Here is a 14769-nt window from a genome sequence, read left to right as displayed (position 1 = left end):
GTTAGTCCCACGACTTAATGCGTGCGATGTTCGGACAGGGCCGCTGCTAATCGCAAAATGACCCCCGGAAAGAGATCCATTTGTTTTCCGCCGTACCCAAACCGATACCCAACTGGACTCTCGGAAGAAATCTTACGCCCGGTGGGCAAACGTATCATCTTTTTAACGAGCCCAACCACGCGCCTAATTATATCGTTTCGGATTCCCCGGCGTGTCGAATAAGGTGTGAAAAGGGTCTTCAAACACCCAATCGAGCCCGATTCGTTGCAGTGGATAAGGAGCCCCGGGGGAGACCCTTCCGTTCCGGTAGCCACACCGCCGAGTATCATCATCATCATCATCATTATGATGGGAACCGGCCACGGACGGAGTGTTTTGGGCGGGCACGGGGTAAACATTTCACGCCGCAAATGATACCATTAGTCCGTATGCAAACGAGTGCACCGTTTCCGGTACGCGCAACCGGAAGACGCACGGCCGCCGATGACAACCCGAGGCAGGTGAGTTGCATAATTGGTGATCAGGTGTTTCGGCAGGCGCAGGCAGGCGCGTTCGCATCTTGCGCCATCGCCGATCGGATCGGCATCGAAATCGGCAATCGAGACACGATCGGTCCGCCTCGTCAACGCTTGTGTCCGGTCCCGCCCGGGGAGTGCGGGGTGTGCGGTGGCACACGTCACAGCGCACCGCACGCTACACGCTTCACTTTCGACGGCCAGCAACCCATCCCATCGGAACGTCGTCGTCGTCGTAGCGCCTTAACTTTCTTTCGCTTCGCTTCCACGCCGGGCGCTTTCTCCCCGTGCACCCCGGCGCACCAACACACACGCAGAGCGGTGATCGCAGCTTCCCTTTCCTCTCGGGCAGCTCGGGGAGCGTGCCGTTTTTTCACGATCGCCGCGATCACCACGAGCACCGAAGGAAGTCGCGCACGAAGACGCCCGTTTTTAGGTGGGAAAAGCGGTTCTCTCTCTTGCGCCGGTCTCATCTTACGTTTCGGTTCCGCAGATATACGATCCGCATCCACAGTCGCCCGCTCCCCCTCTCTCTCTCTCGCTCGCGCCGGTGTGCCATTGTAGAAATGCACTTTTTACGCGTCCGCCATCCATCCTTGTTACGTGTTATTAATTTGCGCTCGCACACTTACTCCTCCAGCCTGACCGGGGTGGCCGTTGTGGGGAGACCCTTTTAATTTTCCCCATTCCCCTGAGTGCAACCGAGAGACTCCAAGCCGACGGAGCGTAAAAAACGATCACCAAAAACTCCAAACCCCCCTCCTCTGGTGAGCCTGGAAAGGCTCGTTCCGTTGGTTGGCCGGCTCGACGGCCCACGGTCGACGCCACAGTTTCAATCCGATCGCCCGCCGTGACGCACGTCTTCGAGTTGGAGACCGTTAAAGTTACAGTGTGTCCCTCGCCCGGGACATTGAATTTCCTTTGAACGGAGTGCGAAAAGGAGCGAGAGAGAGTTTGACGCAGGAAAACAACCACAACAGTCCGGCAGCAGCTGAAGCGAATTCAGCGAATCCAGCGAACCACCCACCCCGAATAGTGTTATTTTTGTACCAGTGAAAAATACTTTACACCTATTACTGTGCGGAGCAACCCCCCACCGAACCCGAGAGCAGCAGCGGAACCAGCGGAACCAGACCACGCAACCAGAACCACCCAGAACCCACGAGAAAGGCGCTCCGCAGTGGCCGTAGATAAAGTATGTCTGATGCAGTGCTCCGTTCCGCGTGGCCTCTGTTAAAACCGCTGCCGCACCTTGGAATGCCCTGTGGGAATGCCATTAAAGTGGTTTAAACACGAGAAAAACGGCTCATTAGCCGTCGGGGTGTTCCCCCGGGAGTTACAGCCCGGGTTTCGTGGTGCGATCCGCGGGGGGCATTAGAGGACGTTCCGTCTGGCACTGTCTGGCGTTGCGTTGCGTTCCGTTGCGAGCGAAAGTGAAAATCTCCACCCAGAAGCCGGGGACCGGCGGCTTCAGCGTTGACCAATCGAAAGACCATCGAATGAAGTGAATAATTACAGCATCGGCAATCGCATTGACTGTCCCGAGCCTGTGTGTTTGTGAGCTTGAGTGTGTGCCCGTGGGTTATGCATGCGATTGTGGGAAGCGAAAGCGAACGGTGCGATCGGGTGTGCGGGCGCGCCCGTTCCAATGGCGGTCACAACGGCCATTGGGGCTGGGATTGGTGCTTTTAAGGTGCAGCGCATGATGTCGCGCTCAAAGAGCACGGCCAAACGGTGGCAGCGGCCACGCTTTCAACACACGGCACATCGATCGAGTGCTGCTCAGAAAGCGCCGGGCGTGATTCGGGTGAAGGCGAGCGGAGCCACAGTTAAAAAAGGGCACAACCCAAACCCGGAACCGACGGACAGGCGATCACAGCCATTACGGAAATGGCATCTGTTGGCCCCAGTTCGATGGTGTTTGCGATACGTTTCCGTTCAACGCAGCAAACGATCCTCACCGAAAACGGGAGCACCATCCGTTTGCCGGCCCGACGAAAGATCTCCTGCGGCCAAGGTTGCAAACCGAAGCCGAATGCTTCCCGCGAAGCAGACAAAAAAAAACCTTATTCAGCGATATTTTGCATTAATGTATAAAAATTAAAACACCAACGCGCGCCACTCACGCCGAGGTTCGTCGCTTAACTTTTGTCGGCCCCAAGTCTTTTGATTTCGAAGCGTTTCTTTTCTGCGGAAACCTCTTTCGCCGGGCCCGACGGCTCCGATAGCTTATCGGAGCGAGTGGTCTCGGCGGAAATGCGAAAGTAAGTGATCCTCCAGCTCCGGGTGTACCCGATCGCTGATCACTCCTCCTGTACGGTAACATAACACCCGTGGCCGGGCCGCGCAGTAACCCTATCGCCTCCCCATTATGGGTCACCGTCTACGCGATCACCTTATAAGGAGTGTGAGAAAGAGACAGAGAGATAGAAAGAGAGCGCGATAAAAATCTTATAAGAAACCCGAGCACGGCCACGTGGTGTGGCATAAGTGATGCCGCTGCTCGCGCGTCAGGTTCATCACTTTCACGGCGCGCAATGTGGGGCCACCACGGCGCAAGAAAACCCGCCGGGGAGAGGTGCAGTGGGGGGTGGGGGGGATAACCACATAACGTAACAGTTGAGTGGCAACGTATTACATTGCCATCGACGGCGGCAGCGACGACTGGTGATAGTAATGGAGAAATGCCGGCTCCACGCGGGGAGATCGCTGCGGTCGCGGCCCCGGCACACTCATGGCGCTGGAATGCGCTCGAAGGCGCAAAACCGAAGCGCGAAAGAAAGAGACAGAAAGGCAGCCACCACGGTGGTGGCGGTGGAAAAGCGAAGCGAGAGATAAATAAATGAATTCAAGGCGAGACTTTCCAAATAAAAGTGAAATTTTAGGCCGACGCGCGAAGGGTTGCGAAACCGGCCGGCACTGCTTTAGATCACTCTCTCGCTCCCTCTCTCTCTCTCTCTCTCTCGCTCTTCTCCACTACGTGGATCCGCTGTTTCGCGCAGGGAAGGAATGTAGCCGATCGCGAAGGATCGCGAAAGCTCAGCGCGCGTCGTTAGGCTCGGGGGTCGGAGTCGATAACAATTGGGGGATCGTATGTGACGCAGTGGTTGCGGTGCATGCTGCAAGTGCCTGCGTTTTCCCGCTCCCACTCACAGGCATTCCATTTCGTTCTCTCTCTCTCTCTCCCCTTTCGTTCCATATCGAGTGCAGCAGAGGCAGCCAGCAGTAGCAATATACCATGAGCATGTTGTTTGTTTTCCTGCAACGATGACCGTTCGCCCGTTCGACCGGAGAGATCCAATTTCCTAAACGATTTCTATCCCAGCCTGTGCACCCCCCCCCGGTACGTGCGCGCCTGTGTGTGTTTGGCGCAGATTTTGATGAATTAGAAATCGATCGTACATCGCCACCCGAGCAGGCGGCACACGACGAAAAGCGCCGAGGAAAAGCGCCGGTGAAAAGCCCGCCCGGTACGCGATAATCACCAACGGTAACCACCCCCCCGCGGGCCGCAGGGGGCGGTGCGGAGCGGTTGTCAAAAGGCTCGAGAGCCGTTCCGTCGTCGTCGTCGTCGTCGTCGTCGAAATCTGGAGCTGAGGCGCCGGAGCAGAAAAAAGGAAAACGAGATTTCATCGTGAAAAACCGACCACAGGCCACACGTTGGCCCGGACGGTGACAGGGCCGAGAGGAAACAATCAATCTCGCTGTTTTATCAAACAATCAGAGCTTGAAGCCACACACGCAGCCCGCACGCACGCACACGCCGGGTGTCAAGCAGTTTCTGCGATTTCCCAAAAGACGTCCGGAGCCACCAGCCGGCAGCCGGCCGGCCGGAAAGCGCACCGGCAGCACCAGCACCCGTACCGGAAGGCTATTAATCTTCGGCGGTGCGACCGCGATCCCCCGGAGGATCGCTTTCGGTTTCGGTTTGAAGGGAAACACTCCCATTCTTCATTTCGACCGCAGCAGCAGCAGCAACAGCAGTAGCAATGGTAAGTTGTGAAGTTGTCGTAGAGCGGGCCGAGAAAAACTGGCCGGCGATCGATTGCACGATCGGCAAAAGGGGCGTGATCCTGGCGAAAGATGGGTCCTTCCAATTCCCTTATCGATCAAGGCCCCGTCGGTTAAGTGTCGTACGGGAGCATCGGGCGATCGAGTGAAATGCGCGCGGATCGATTGCGTAAATGCCACGCGCAAGATGTTCGCGATCGCGATCGTGGTCGGTGACCGTAATTTTGCTTCGCCTTCTGCTTCGTCTTCTTCGCCTTTGCCGGCGAAAGAAAACTTTCTCGAGTGAAGTATCATCGCTCCCAAGGGCCTATCAGTGGCCGGGGCATTGCAAAAGCTCGCTCGGCGCGGCTGATTAGTGGATTATTTGGTGTGCCTGTGTTAGCCGTTGTTGATCTTCGGTATTTTGGTTTCGTGTTTTTCTTGGCGTTTTTCGTGCTGGTGATTATAGAGGCGCGCGGTAGAAAGCATTTCACCGGGCAGGCGAAGTGAGACATTAAATTACGCTGCCAGCCTGGGAAAAGCGGCGTTTAATTTTGTTCGCCGTGGTTTTGTGAATGAAATTGGCTGGTGCCACTTGGGGGTTCGGTGGTTGTAGGAAATAATTGGCAATGGCTAGAAAATGAGCCATCGGTTTCGGAAGGCACATAAATCGACCCTGAAGCGCATTTCAATTAGCGGGCCTTAGAATGGGCTTTTATGGGAATTGAACATTCACAACAGGGGCAAAAGCAAAATAAATCAATCTTGTACTCGGTGAATCTTTTCAAACGCATGCCGATGGTGAATGGTCTCCTTTTTGAATGAATCAAAGAAGCAGTAGGCAACTCGCAGTAGGCTGGGCCATTTCTTTACACCAACGGAGATATACTTCCATTGTACTACTGTGACCAAAAATTAACGGGATTTTGCTAATAACTGGAAATAATTCATAATGCACCACAGTAAGATAATCAAAGAAAACTGTCAACAAGACCTTGATTTTTGACTTGCTTTGACATCTTGGCGTCCCGATCATCTACAGTTTTGTTGTGTTACACGTTATGCGTTACGATCTTGAATCTTATGCATTGAATATTTTGTACCACTTATAAACTCTTGTTTTCGATAGAACTTGCTCAGCGAAGGCACCATTTTCAATCGTTTTGAAAGCAGAAATGTAAATCTGAACTCAAAATTTAATGAAAGTCGAACAATTTCTGGCGTTATGAAAAATGAAGAATTCACTTTTAACTGTTTACAAAAGGAACCCGTAACGCCAACACTAATTAGTATTTTGACTTGTAATTATTGACGTATATGACGTGGTTTAATTTTTTAAACATTTAATTCTCATCTTTTATTGGACTCTTCCGAAATGGGTAGCCATTTCAAGCAATTTAATCGGTTTTTCCGTTCTCCATTGCTAAACGATGAGAAAATCACAAATCCTAGCCCCTAGCATCCCGTTATGCTTTGCTCAACTCGCTGATCACACGTTGTACGTCATTTACGGTGAAACATTTCGGTGTTTTCGATTAAAAATGCACATGAAGTTTGGCCTCCATTTGGAATTCCTGCCGTATGTTTCTGTTGCAGTGAACGCACCACCTTACATACCCAGCGGACCATGTGCCTGATGTGTTTCTCGCTTTTCCCCCCTTCCCTTCCCGGCAGGCAACCCGCACCTTCGCGATCGTCGTCGCCGTCGTCACCCTTGGCGCGTTTCTTGCGTCGGCCGCCAGTGAAAAGCCGAACGGCGTAGGGACAGTCAGTTTCACCCGGCTGAACCCAGCGGTGCGGAACGGTACCACCCCCAGCACCACCCCCGGCACCAACAGCACTGCCGCCGGGCCATCGGCACCGGTGGACCGGAATCGTACGGAGGTGGGCGCGAAAGTGCGCCCGGCGTACACCCGGACCGAGCTGAAGGTCTCCCGGAGCCTCAATCCGGACACCGTGCAGAAGCTGAGCGTGCGGTCCAACAATGGGCGCATGGTGCAGATCATCGTCAAGAAGCGCACCGGCATGGAGCTTCCGGGACCGGGACTGGCACCGGCTGGCACTACGCCGGCCGGCTCCCCTGCCGCACCCAAGACTCCGGAGACGCGGCTCGCCGGCAACTATCGGCTTTCGGCGGCCGATTCAGCCCCACACTCGGTGGACATTGTGAACGCTTTCCTGGAGCACGTGAACCGTGTCGAGCGCCCAGCTCGGCACACGGACGAACAGGACGGAACGATGAAGAACGATCGGCGCCCGGTCCGGATCAAGGTGGCCGACGGAGCCGTCCAGGAGAGCCGTGTACCACCCCCGGTCGTGATCAGCTCCGATCCGGTCTACATGAAGGACGGTGCGGGACCGAAGACGGCCAAACGGGGCCGCTCGCTGCAGGAGATCGGGGCCGACGGAATCCCGGTCGTGCACGGAATACGCGTGCCGGACGACGAATCGGACAAGCGGCAAGTGTGGCGTAACGCACGCGTCATCAACGGGGAACTGGTGCCGTACGAGAAGGGCCACGTCCCGACGAAGCTCGAGAACGGGGGCGACATCTACGGGCAGCTAATATTTGCCAAACCATCCGTCCGAGGACCTTCGTCCGGAGGCCCATCGAGTGCCCAGCAACAGCGCAGCATCGGACCGTTCACAAAGGCCGACAATTTTCAGCCCAGCGAAACGAGCTTCAAAGGATTCGGACCATTCAGCGTCGAGGACAATCTGCATCCGGGCTCGGTGCCTGGGGTTATTCCGGAGGTAGCACGAGTATCGGGCAACATTGGACCGTTTTCCCGGGCCGACAACTCACGCCCCCCGTCGAACGCACGGTTGGTGGAGTATCTGCGCAAGATCAACGACGACGAGCGGCGCAAGCACTACCCGCAGATCATGAGCCGGGCCAACTTCAAGCCCGAGATCGACCCGATGGCCGAGCAGCCGAAAATTCAGCGCCGCATGCTACAGAACCCGGGCAACCCGACGTACCCGGTGTCGCAGCTGTACTCGATCAATGGCGGGGCCGGCCGGGATCAGGACACGGAGCTGGACGACACCCGCAAGCCGGTCCTTCAGTACGCCCACCCGGAACTGGGCGTACAGCCGGCGAAACCGGTGCCCCCGGTGGAACGGAAACCGACCAAGGCGATGAAGAAGATCATGAACGTAGCGCCGCAACCGCAGGACTACTACAACAAGGCGATGCACAACGATCACTCGCCGTACGCGATGGAACCGGCGATGGGCAGCAAGGATTACTACGACCCACCGCAGTCCCCGATCCCGAACAAAATGCCCGGGCCGCGGCCTCATCCGCAGTACGAAAACTTTAAAGGCCCGTCGACGTACCCGTACAACTACGGGTACATCCGGCGCGTCAAGCACGAGCGCCCCTTTTGGGCCAAGATCACCGACCAGATGCGGGACAGCCTGCAGAACGGGATCTCGTCCGTGCAGGAGTTCACCAAGCCCGTCCTGGAGCCGATCGTCGAGGCCGGCCAGAAGATCTCGAAGAATCTGGGCTTTGTTCGCAAGTCTGACGAGGCTCAGGACAAGGTTGGCGTGGTGGTGGCACCAGCTGCAAATTCAATTATACTCCCGGCTCTAGGGCTGATGGCGGGCGGGGCCGCCCTCGGGCTGGGGGCCGTCGCCGTGGGCCGTTTTTTCGACATGGGCCTCTTGCGACGGTCCGGGGCCGACTTTTTCCCCATCGATCTGGACGATCTGGAGCACAAGCGGGCGCTGGAGGCGATCGAGCGGCAGCAACCGGGCCAGTATTTCATGCTGGTGAACGGCGCAAATGCTGATGTGGATGCGGCGGGTGATCGTGCTGGGCGGTCGCGGCGTGCGATCGATGGCCTCGGCTTGCAGGACGTCGGGAGCAGCTCGGCCAGCTCGTCCCGGGCCCGGTTCGAGCAGCAACTGCGGGAAACGAACTGGAAGAATCCTTCCTGTGCCAAGCGCACCTTCTGCCTGGTGATGGTCCAGCAGGGCGCCGACGATATCGTCCTGATGGAGAAGAAAATGTACACCATGCTGGATATGTAAGTTCCACTCCCTGGCCGCTCGTAAGCACTCCTGCTGACCGTTCTGGTTGTGTTCTGTGTCTTCCCAGGATGCATCCGGCCCTGGCTGCCACGCTCACCGATCACCTGTCGGAGGTGACGGACGCAATCCGGCAGAACGATTGCTCGCGGTTCGCCTGCCAGCAGTGGCCGGCCGGCCGGAGCGGCGCTCGACCCTAGACGACGATGCGATGCGACATCATCATGGCTCTTGCATTTCCCGCGAGTTTCGGCAGACGAAGCAGATAGTCTCCCCACCCCCCGCAAACACACACCCACACGCACCCCACACCCACGCGTACGCAAAATCCTATTAGTTATAACGAGCGTTCCGACGATCGATCGACCGATCGTCCTCGACCAGCCCCTTCGGGAGCGGATTGTTTTTGTTGTTTTTAGACCGTGTCTGTATTTTATATTAAAATAGTGAGCATCGAGTGAGTACCGTACCGCGCACCAGCCGGAGCGCACCTGTTTTCACTTAAACTCTTACCCCTTAGGTTAGTAGCTAAAGCTAAAGTAGCACCGATTGGAACGACGAGCGAACCATATGTTACCTTCATTTACCCTTCGAGCAGAGATGAGAGGGAGAGGGATGGGAGCGGGAGAGCACACACATACGCACACATACTCTGTAGCGAGTTAATCTATCGGAACGTAACATTAACACCGCGTATCCACACCCCAGTAGGCTGGTAGGTTTAAGGGAAGAGACTTGATTTCGTGTTTGTAACCTCCGTCGTAGTAGATTTGTACATACACAAGAGAGCATCATATGCCAAAGGACCGGACGTAGCCGATCGACCGATCCGGGCGAGAGGCGACCAACGAACGCTCGGTTACGGTGCAGCCGGCACCATAAGTTTAGTAATCATTCGGTTTTGTTTGTTAGTTTCCCGTACTGTACTCCGGTACTGATGACCCGATGGTCTCTGCGTAATGCAGGCGCCGGATCCGACTACTGTATGCGCCGGACATTATTTAATAAATTATTTCATTTTGAGTTTTACACATTAAACAGTCGATTGAGTGTATTCGAATTAATTATGTTGACCTCGTGTTTCTAGCTCGGACCTGCTATTTCAACTAGACAGCTAATGGAGATCACGCAGATTCAAATGGTTGGAAGTGAGGAAGACACTAACAGCATCGAAATCAACCGTACCACTGGCTAGTGGTCGTTTGGCCTTGAATGGCCATATCGACAAACAATAAAATAAAATAATTCTATTTGGTGGATGTGGTGTAATTTTTCTGTTGGCAGAAGACCGGAGTTGCATAACTTTAGGCGGATCGTAACAAACCACACTTGATGTGTTGCATACATCTAGGGGCATTTACACAGTATCGCGTTGATAAGCGGGCGTTGCAATTTTCCAATTCCATGCTCCAATGCTATCAATAATGGTTCGTCCTTCCTCGTCCCATCTGCCTTACGGGTTGGTGCTTCATCCGCCATCCTCTTGACATGACCAACTCGCCGGAGCTTGACGAGGCGTTTAGGTTACAGTAAATCTGATATTTTTAGCATTTGCCTAGAAGGTTTCGTCTGTTTTAGACAGAGTCCTTATGTGTCTGTGCGAACTGAGATATAAATGATCTGTATAACCCCTGTTTCGATTAGTTTCAGGTTTAGAAAACGTGAGACCATTGCTTTCTTATTAAAATTTAAAAATGCTAAGCTCGTTGTTTGGTCCGTTTTTGGTTCACCGATGTGTTGTTTTAAAAAGTTAAAGGTCCAAAACCAGGGAGTTCCAACACAAACCTCACCAGCGCCGCTTATATCACTAGATGGTGTGGAATTTTCACGCTCGTCTGCGCTCATCTGGCCGCTAAACGGTGAAAACAACAACACCAACGATTGGCAACGATGGAACAATTCCGCTGCAACGGTTTCTGGTGGCTGCGAAGTTGAGGAGCATCGGAAAAAAAACTTTCTAAACCATTTTTCCGCATTTAACCTTTGCCGTTGCGACCGTGCACTTTGCCATTATGCAACCAAGCGTTTTCGGTTTGGTACATTACGAAGAAACAAAATGGCCCCCATAAAGCCGTATGCTGGTTATCGGATTAGTAATCAATCTCACTAGATGCGTAACTCTTTCACCGACTATGATCGCTGTTCAAGTTTTCCCTTTCTACAAATGGATCGCGCAATTGCGTTTGGTGCGTTTCGTTGACAGTCTCACAGGCAGCCACACATTAGATGCGCTTCAGAGAGACAATTCACGGGCTTCAGGGCGGTGAAGATGGAGATTTGCTGGGTACCTGCGAGGAGCGAGCGATGTTTTTTGAGTTGGCCACCTTAGGAAAGTGATAAAAAGGAATAAACGGAAGTAATAGAAAAAGGTGCAAACGGGTCAAAATCGGGCAAACGAAACAACAACACAGACGCATGCATCACGGGTAGACAGATGATGTTCACCATGTATTGGCCACGGAAATACGAAACACTTTGCGCTTCACCCATTGTTACAAGGTTTTGCCATTGTGCGGTGCTCGGTCCTCGTGACCATCATAATCCTGCGCAGCGATGCGACTCACGGCGACCTCCGAGATTATGCGACAGTCCAACTCCGAAAACCCATCCAGCCCCGGACCCATTGTGCAGCGCAGAAACGGTAATCACCAAATGAAGTCAAAAATGAGCAGACCAGTCGACGAGCGGTGGAAGGCCCGGTGGGTATTAGGATGAAGCGTAGCGAGGAAAATTGTCATGTCTCATTGTCTTTCTACCTGACGATCTTTTACCGACCCTCCGTCTGTGGCTCCTTTGCTGCGAGGGACCAAGAAATGGGCCCCGGGTTGGTGCCACAAAACCCTTGTCGATAGGGCCGAATATTTATGTACGTTCGACAGCAGCCAAAGGCTCAGTTTTAGATCACCTGCACACGGGTGTTGAGCTCGGGAAAGGATCGACCAAGGAATCTGAGGGCCACAGAGTGCTAGCAGCAGCGCCGCACAAGAGACCGAAGTGAAACAGTGACGCCAAGTGTTAAAGTTCCATCATGAAACCGGCTCCATTGCTGGGTTTAGGCTTGGTGGTGCTCTTTCTGATCCTGGTGATTCCGGAAACCATCGGAAATGTGCACGATTTCGAAGGCAACGAATTGCACGGACTGTCGATCGAACGACCTGGTGGTCCGGTAGGTCGTGGATTCGCAGACAGTGCGCGCGATATCCTGACCAGTCCTGCCGGACAGCTAGCGGCGTACGTGGCGAAAGAAATGATCAGCAGATCGGCCGGCAACAGTCAGGTGCGTTTGTGTGCGTGCGACCAAAGGACTGTATCGATCTATGTGGAACGATTTGTGATGCTGTGCCCCACAAGCTACCGATGGCATAAGAATGAGAGATTGTTAAACAAATGGAAGCTGGATAGGTAGCTGCGCCAAAAGTTATGCAACCCGGATTACATAATATCGACCTGCAATTCGAAAAAAATGCTGTTATTCGTTACATGTTCTGTTTTCCCGATAGAATATTTAGCAATATTACTTCTTGAGAATGTTCCACCAAAATCAATCATCGATAAACTTTCGCAAGATCTAAAGACTCGTAGAAATGTTATCTGTTATCTGAACCCTGACTAACCGAAACGGGTGGTCAAGCTAATGATGGATCCAAAGTAAAACACTGATTCGGTTTCAGGTGCTGAGCCTCAATCTGTCCAACTTGTTGATTTTGTTCCTGCTGAAGGCGCTCATCTTTGCGGCGGGACTGATCGGCGCCGGCAACTGGAGCCAGTATGCCCGTGGCCGCAGCGAAGACGGTAAGTAGCGCCCGTTTATTCCGTTCAACCCACCGGAACGGCACACCGCAAACGCACCGACAAAAAAAAGCCGGAAGCCGGGCCACGTCCCGGCCCATCAAAGCCCACGTCGCCAATCACGTCGGATTGCGCAATTGCGGCACAATGGTCGCGTGTGTAGCAACGGAATGATGAATCGTCTCTCTGTGCCAGCAGGTGTGAATAGTGGCAGCTTTCTGCAGCCCGGCGAAGCCAATCTCATCATCGGGTATCTGGCAGCGGAAGGTTCCGGCCAGGACGGGTGCCTCATGCGATACGCCTGCCGAGCGCCACGGACGGCCGATGAGTACGCCCGGGCGGCCCATGCCCTCATGAAAGGTGCGGAGATGTTCGATCCGGAAGTCGCCGAGAAGTACAGCTACAAACGGATGCTGGTGAGCTTGGATCGGGCCGCGATGGAGGGACTGAAGGGGGCGCCGTGCGAAATGATCTATCCTTGCCATGTGTAACGCGCCCATGTTGAAAGTTCTTCAAATAAGCTTTGAATCAACACAAAATCATTTTGAAGGAATCGTACCGTTGGCGAGTGGTTAAAGTAGCAGACCACTAACAAATGAGAGCATTGGCCACGATCTAACCATCTTGGCCAGACAAATTGCACATCACTGATAAATAAAAAGTATCTTGTAATCAATATCGTAGCATTAATATCATAACTGTATCTGTTTGCCTAACCCTTCCCAGTTCCGATCGTAAAACGTAGATACTGCCATCAGAGGCTCTACGGTGCACGACACTAACAGAGAGACAGAGAGAGACATTTGTTCGACGCAGTGCAAAGCCGCAACCGCAAAGCGCGTCCTGCTATCAAATGTAGATCCGCCCAGCCCCGAGTGATAATAATACGCATCTAATGATGCAGGTTGGCCCTGCCAAATCAAACCTACCCACCGTCGACGGTAATCACTCGGTGCGCCCCGGCGAACGTAACCCAACACCCATATGTTGCCGTCGGAAATGTGCGACGGCGGCCGTGTCGGCAGGGGTGCCGACATCCCGCCAGGGGGCCTAGGGGACGTAGACGAATTTCGGGTCGCATCGGACAGGGAGAAAAAAAATTGAACGGGAAAGGATTCACACCCAGCCACTGCAGTTCCGGCCACGGCGAGCTGGGCTGGAAAATCAACTGCTTAAATCCACTTTGGATTTTCGAACCATTTACACTCAAAAGCACTTACACTCCACTTCGCTTAGCGTGACGGAGGTGTGACCGAGTCGTGAGGCATTCACGCACACATGGGAACGCGTCCTACTGACTTTTCACGAGTGCTCCGGTAAGCGTACCAAGCCACGCCGCTGGTTGTCTGGTGGCCTGGTATGTTGAGCCTTCGCCGAAATAAATACTCTTTACGAGGCCGGACAGTCGGACAACGAACCGGTGGCCACCTGCAACACACAGGCAGCCGTCACCGGACACCGGGGTCTCGGTTCCTCCCCTAATGGGCCATTGTAAAAGTGTAATTTAAATCATGATTGACAAGTAACACTTCGATTTGTCCTTCGGCCCTACGCAGGAGGGGTCCATCGCCTTTAGCAACCTGCATATGCAACTGCGATCGAACTGCTGAAGTCCTTGCACAAGGTTGACATTTAGAAAAAGAAACTTCCTTTATGTTATCCGTCACCACGAAATGTTTGTCGTTCGAATTCAGACTTTAAATCGGTTGAAATTATTAGTCGTCGTTTGAAGCGCCAACTTGAATATCCTGAACCTAGCCTGCTTGGTTGCTGACAAAATAAAACAATCAACCGGAGGCAGCGCAACCCCTCGTCAAAATCGAGCGGACTGCCCGGAACGGAACTGACGAACGAACAGTGTGCTTCACGGGGCCGTCCCACTTCCGGTACATCAAGTGCATCGTCCTGCTGGGATCTCGGGCTGGCTTCTCGGCCGTGTGCCATCTAGCGCAACAATTATTCGGCCCAATCGGCAACACCCGGGGAATCCGAAGACATGTGGTGTCGCCTCGCCGGTGGCCTCTGTCGTCGACGACGACGACGGAAAGCGGCGGGCGGGTGGAAAAAGGGGACGCTACGGAACTCCTCCGGTCGCCGCCCACCCCCCGGGGTGGGTGCCCTCGGGGCATACATATGTCGGAATTGGAATAGAATTCAATTCCGAACTCATCCAGGGGCGCCTCGAGCCCGTCGCCGGTGCAGCCCAGAGCACGCCACCCTCCGGTTGGTTCTCGATTGTTTCGAGCACCTCTCCGGTCCCGGTCCCGCTGGTGGCCGACGCAACCTGAGCGTTGTTGTGGAAAGGACTAATTCGGCAGACCGGGCCATCCGGAGCGGCCCGTCCGTACGACCGGTCGGAGCAAAACGATAATTATGCTCTCTTATTATCGCAAACCGATCAGCCCCGGTGTATCATCATCAGCAGGAGCGTCATCGT

The 14769-nt window shown here is 54.0% G+C and overlaps 2 protein-coding genes across 2 annotated transcripts; both read left to right on the top strand.

Annotated features, from left to right (window-relative positions):
* Positions 1-428: 428 nt before the first annotated feature.
* On the top strand, positions 429-8743 carry LOC131207268 (uncharacterized). Its single transcript, XM_058199879.1, has 3 exons — positions 429-500; positions 6180-8542; positions 8614-8743. Exons 1-3 carry the CDS (start codon positions 429-431, stop codon positions 8741-8743), a joined length of 2565 nt encoding a protein of 854 aa, XP_058055862.1.
* Positions 8744-11571: 2828 nt separating this feature from the next.
* On the top strand, positions 11572-12823 carry LOC131211202 (uncharacterized). The gene is made up of 3 exons (XM_058204590.1): positions 11572-11820; positions 12215-12335; positions 12531-12823. Exons 1-3 carry the CDS (start codon positions 11572-11574, stop codon positions 12821-12823), a joined length of 663 nt encoding a protein of 220 aa, XP_058060573.1.
* Positions 12824-14769: the final 1946 nt, after the last annotated feature.

The sequence above is a fragment of the Anopheles bellator genome, chromosome 2, assembly GCF_943735745.2.
Source record: "Anopheles bellator chromosome 2, idAnoBellAS_SP24_06.2, whole genome shotgun sequence".
Lineage (NCBI taxonomy): Eukaryota > Metazoa > Arthropoda > Insecta > Diptera > Culicidae > Anopheles > Anopheles bellator.
The sequence above is the reverse complement of the archived record's forward strand: the minus strand, read 5'-3'. Positions and strand labels throughout refer to the sequence as shown.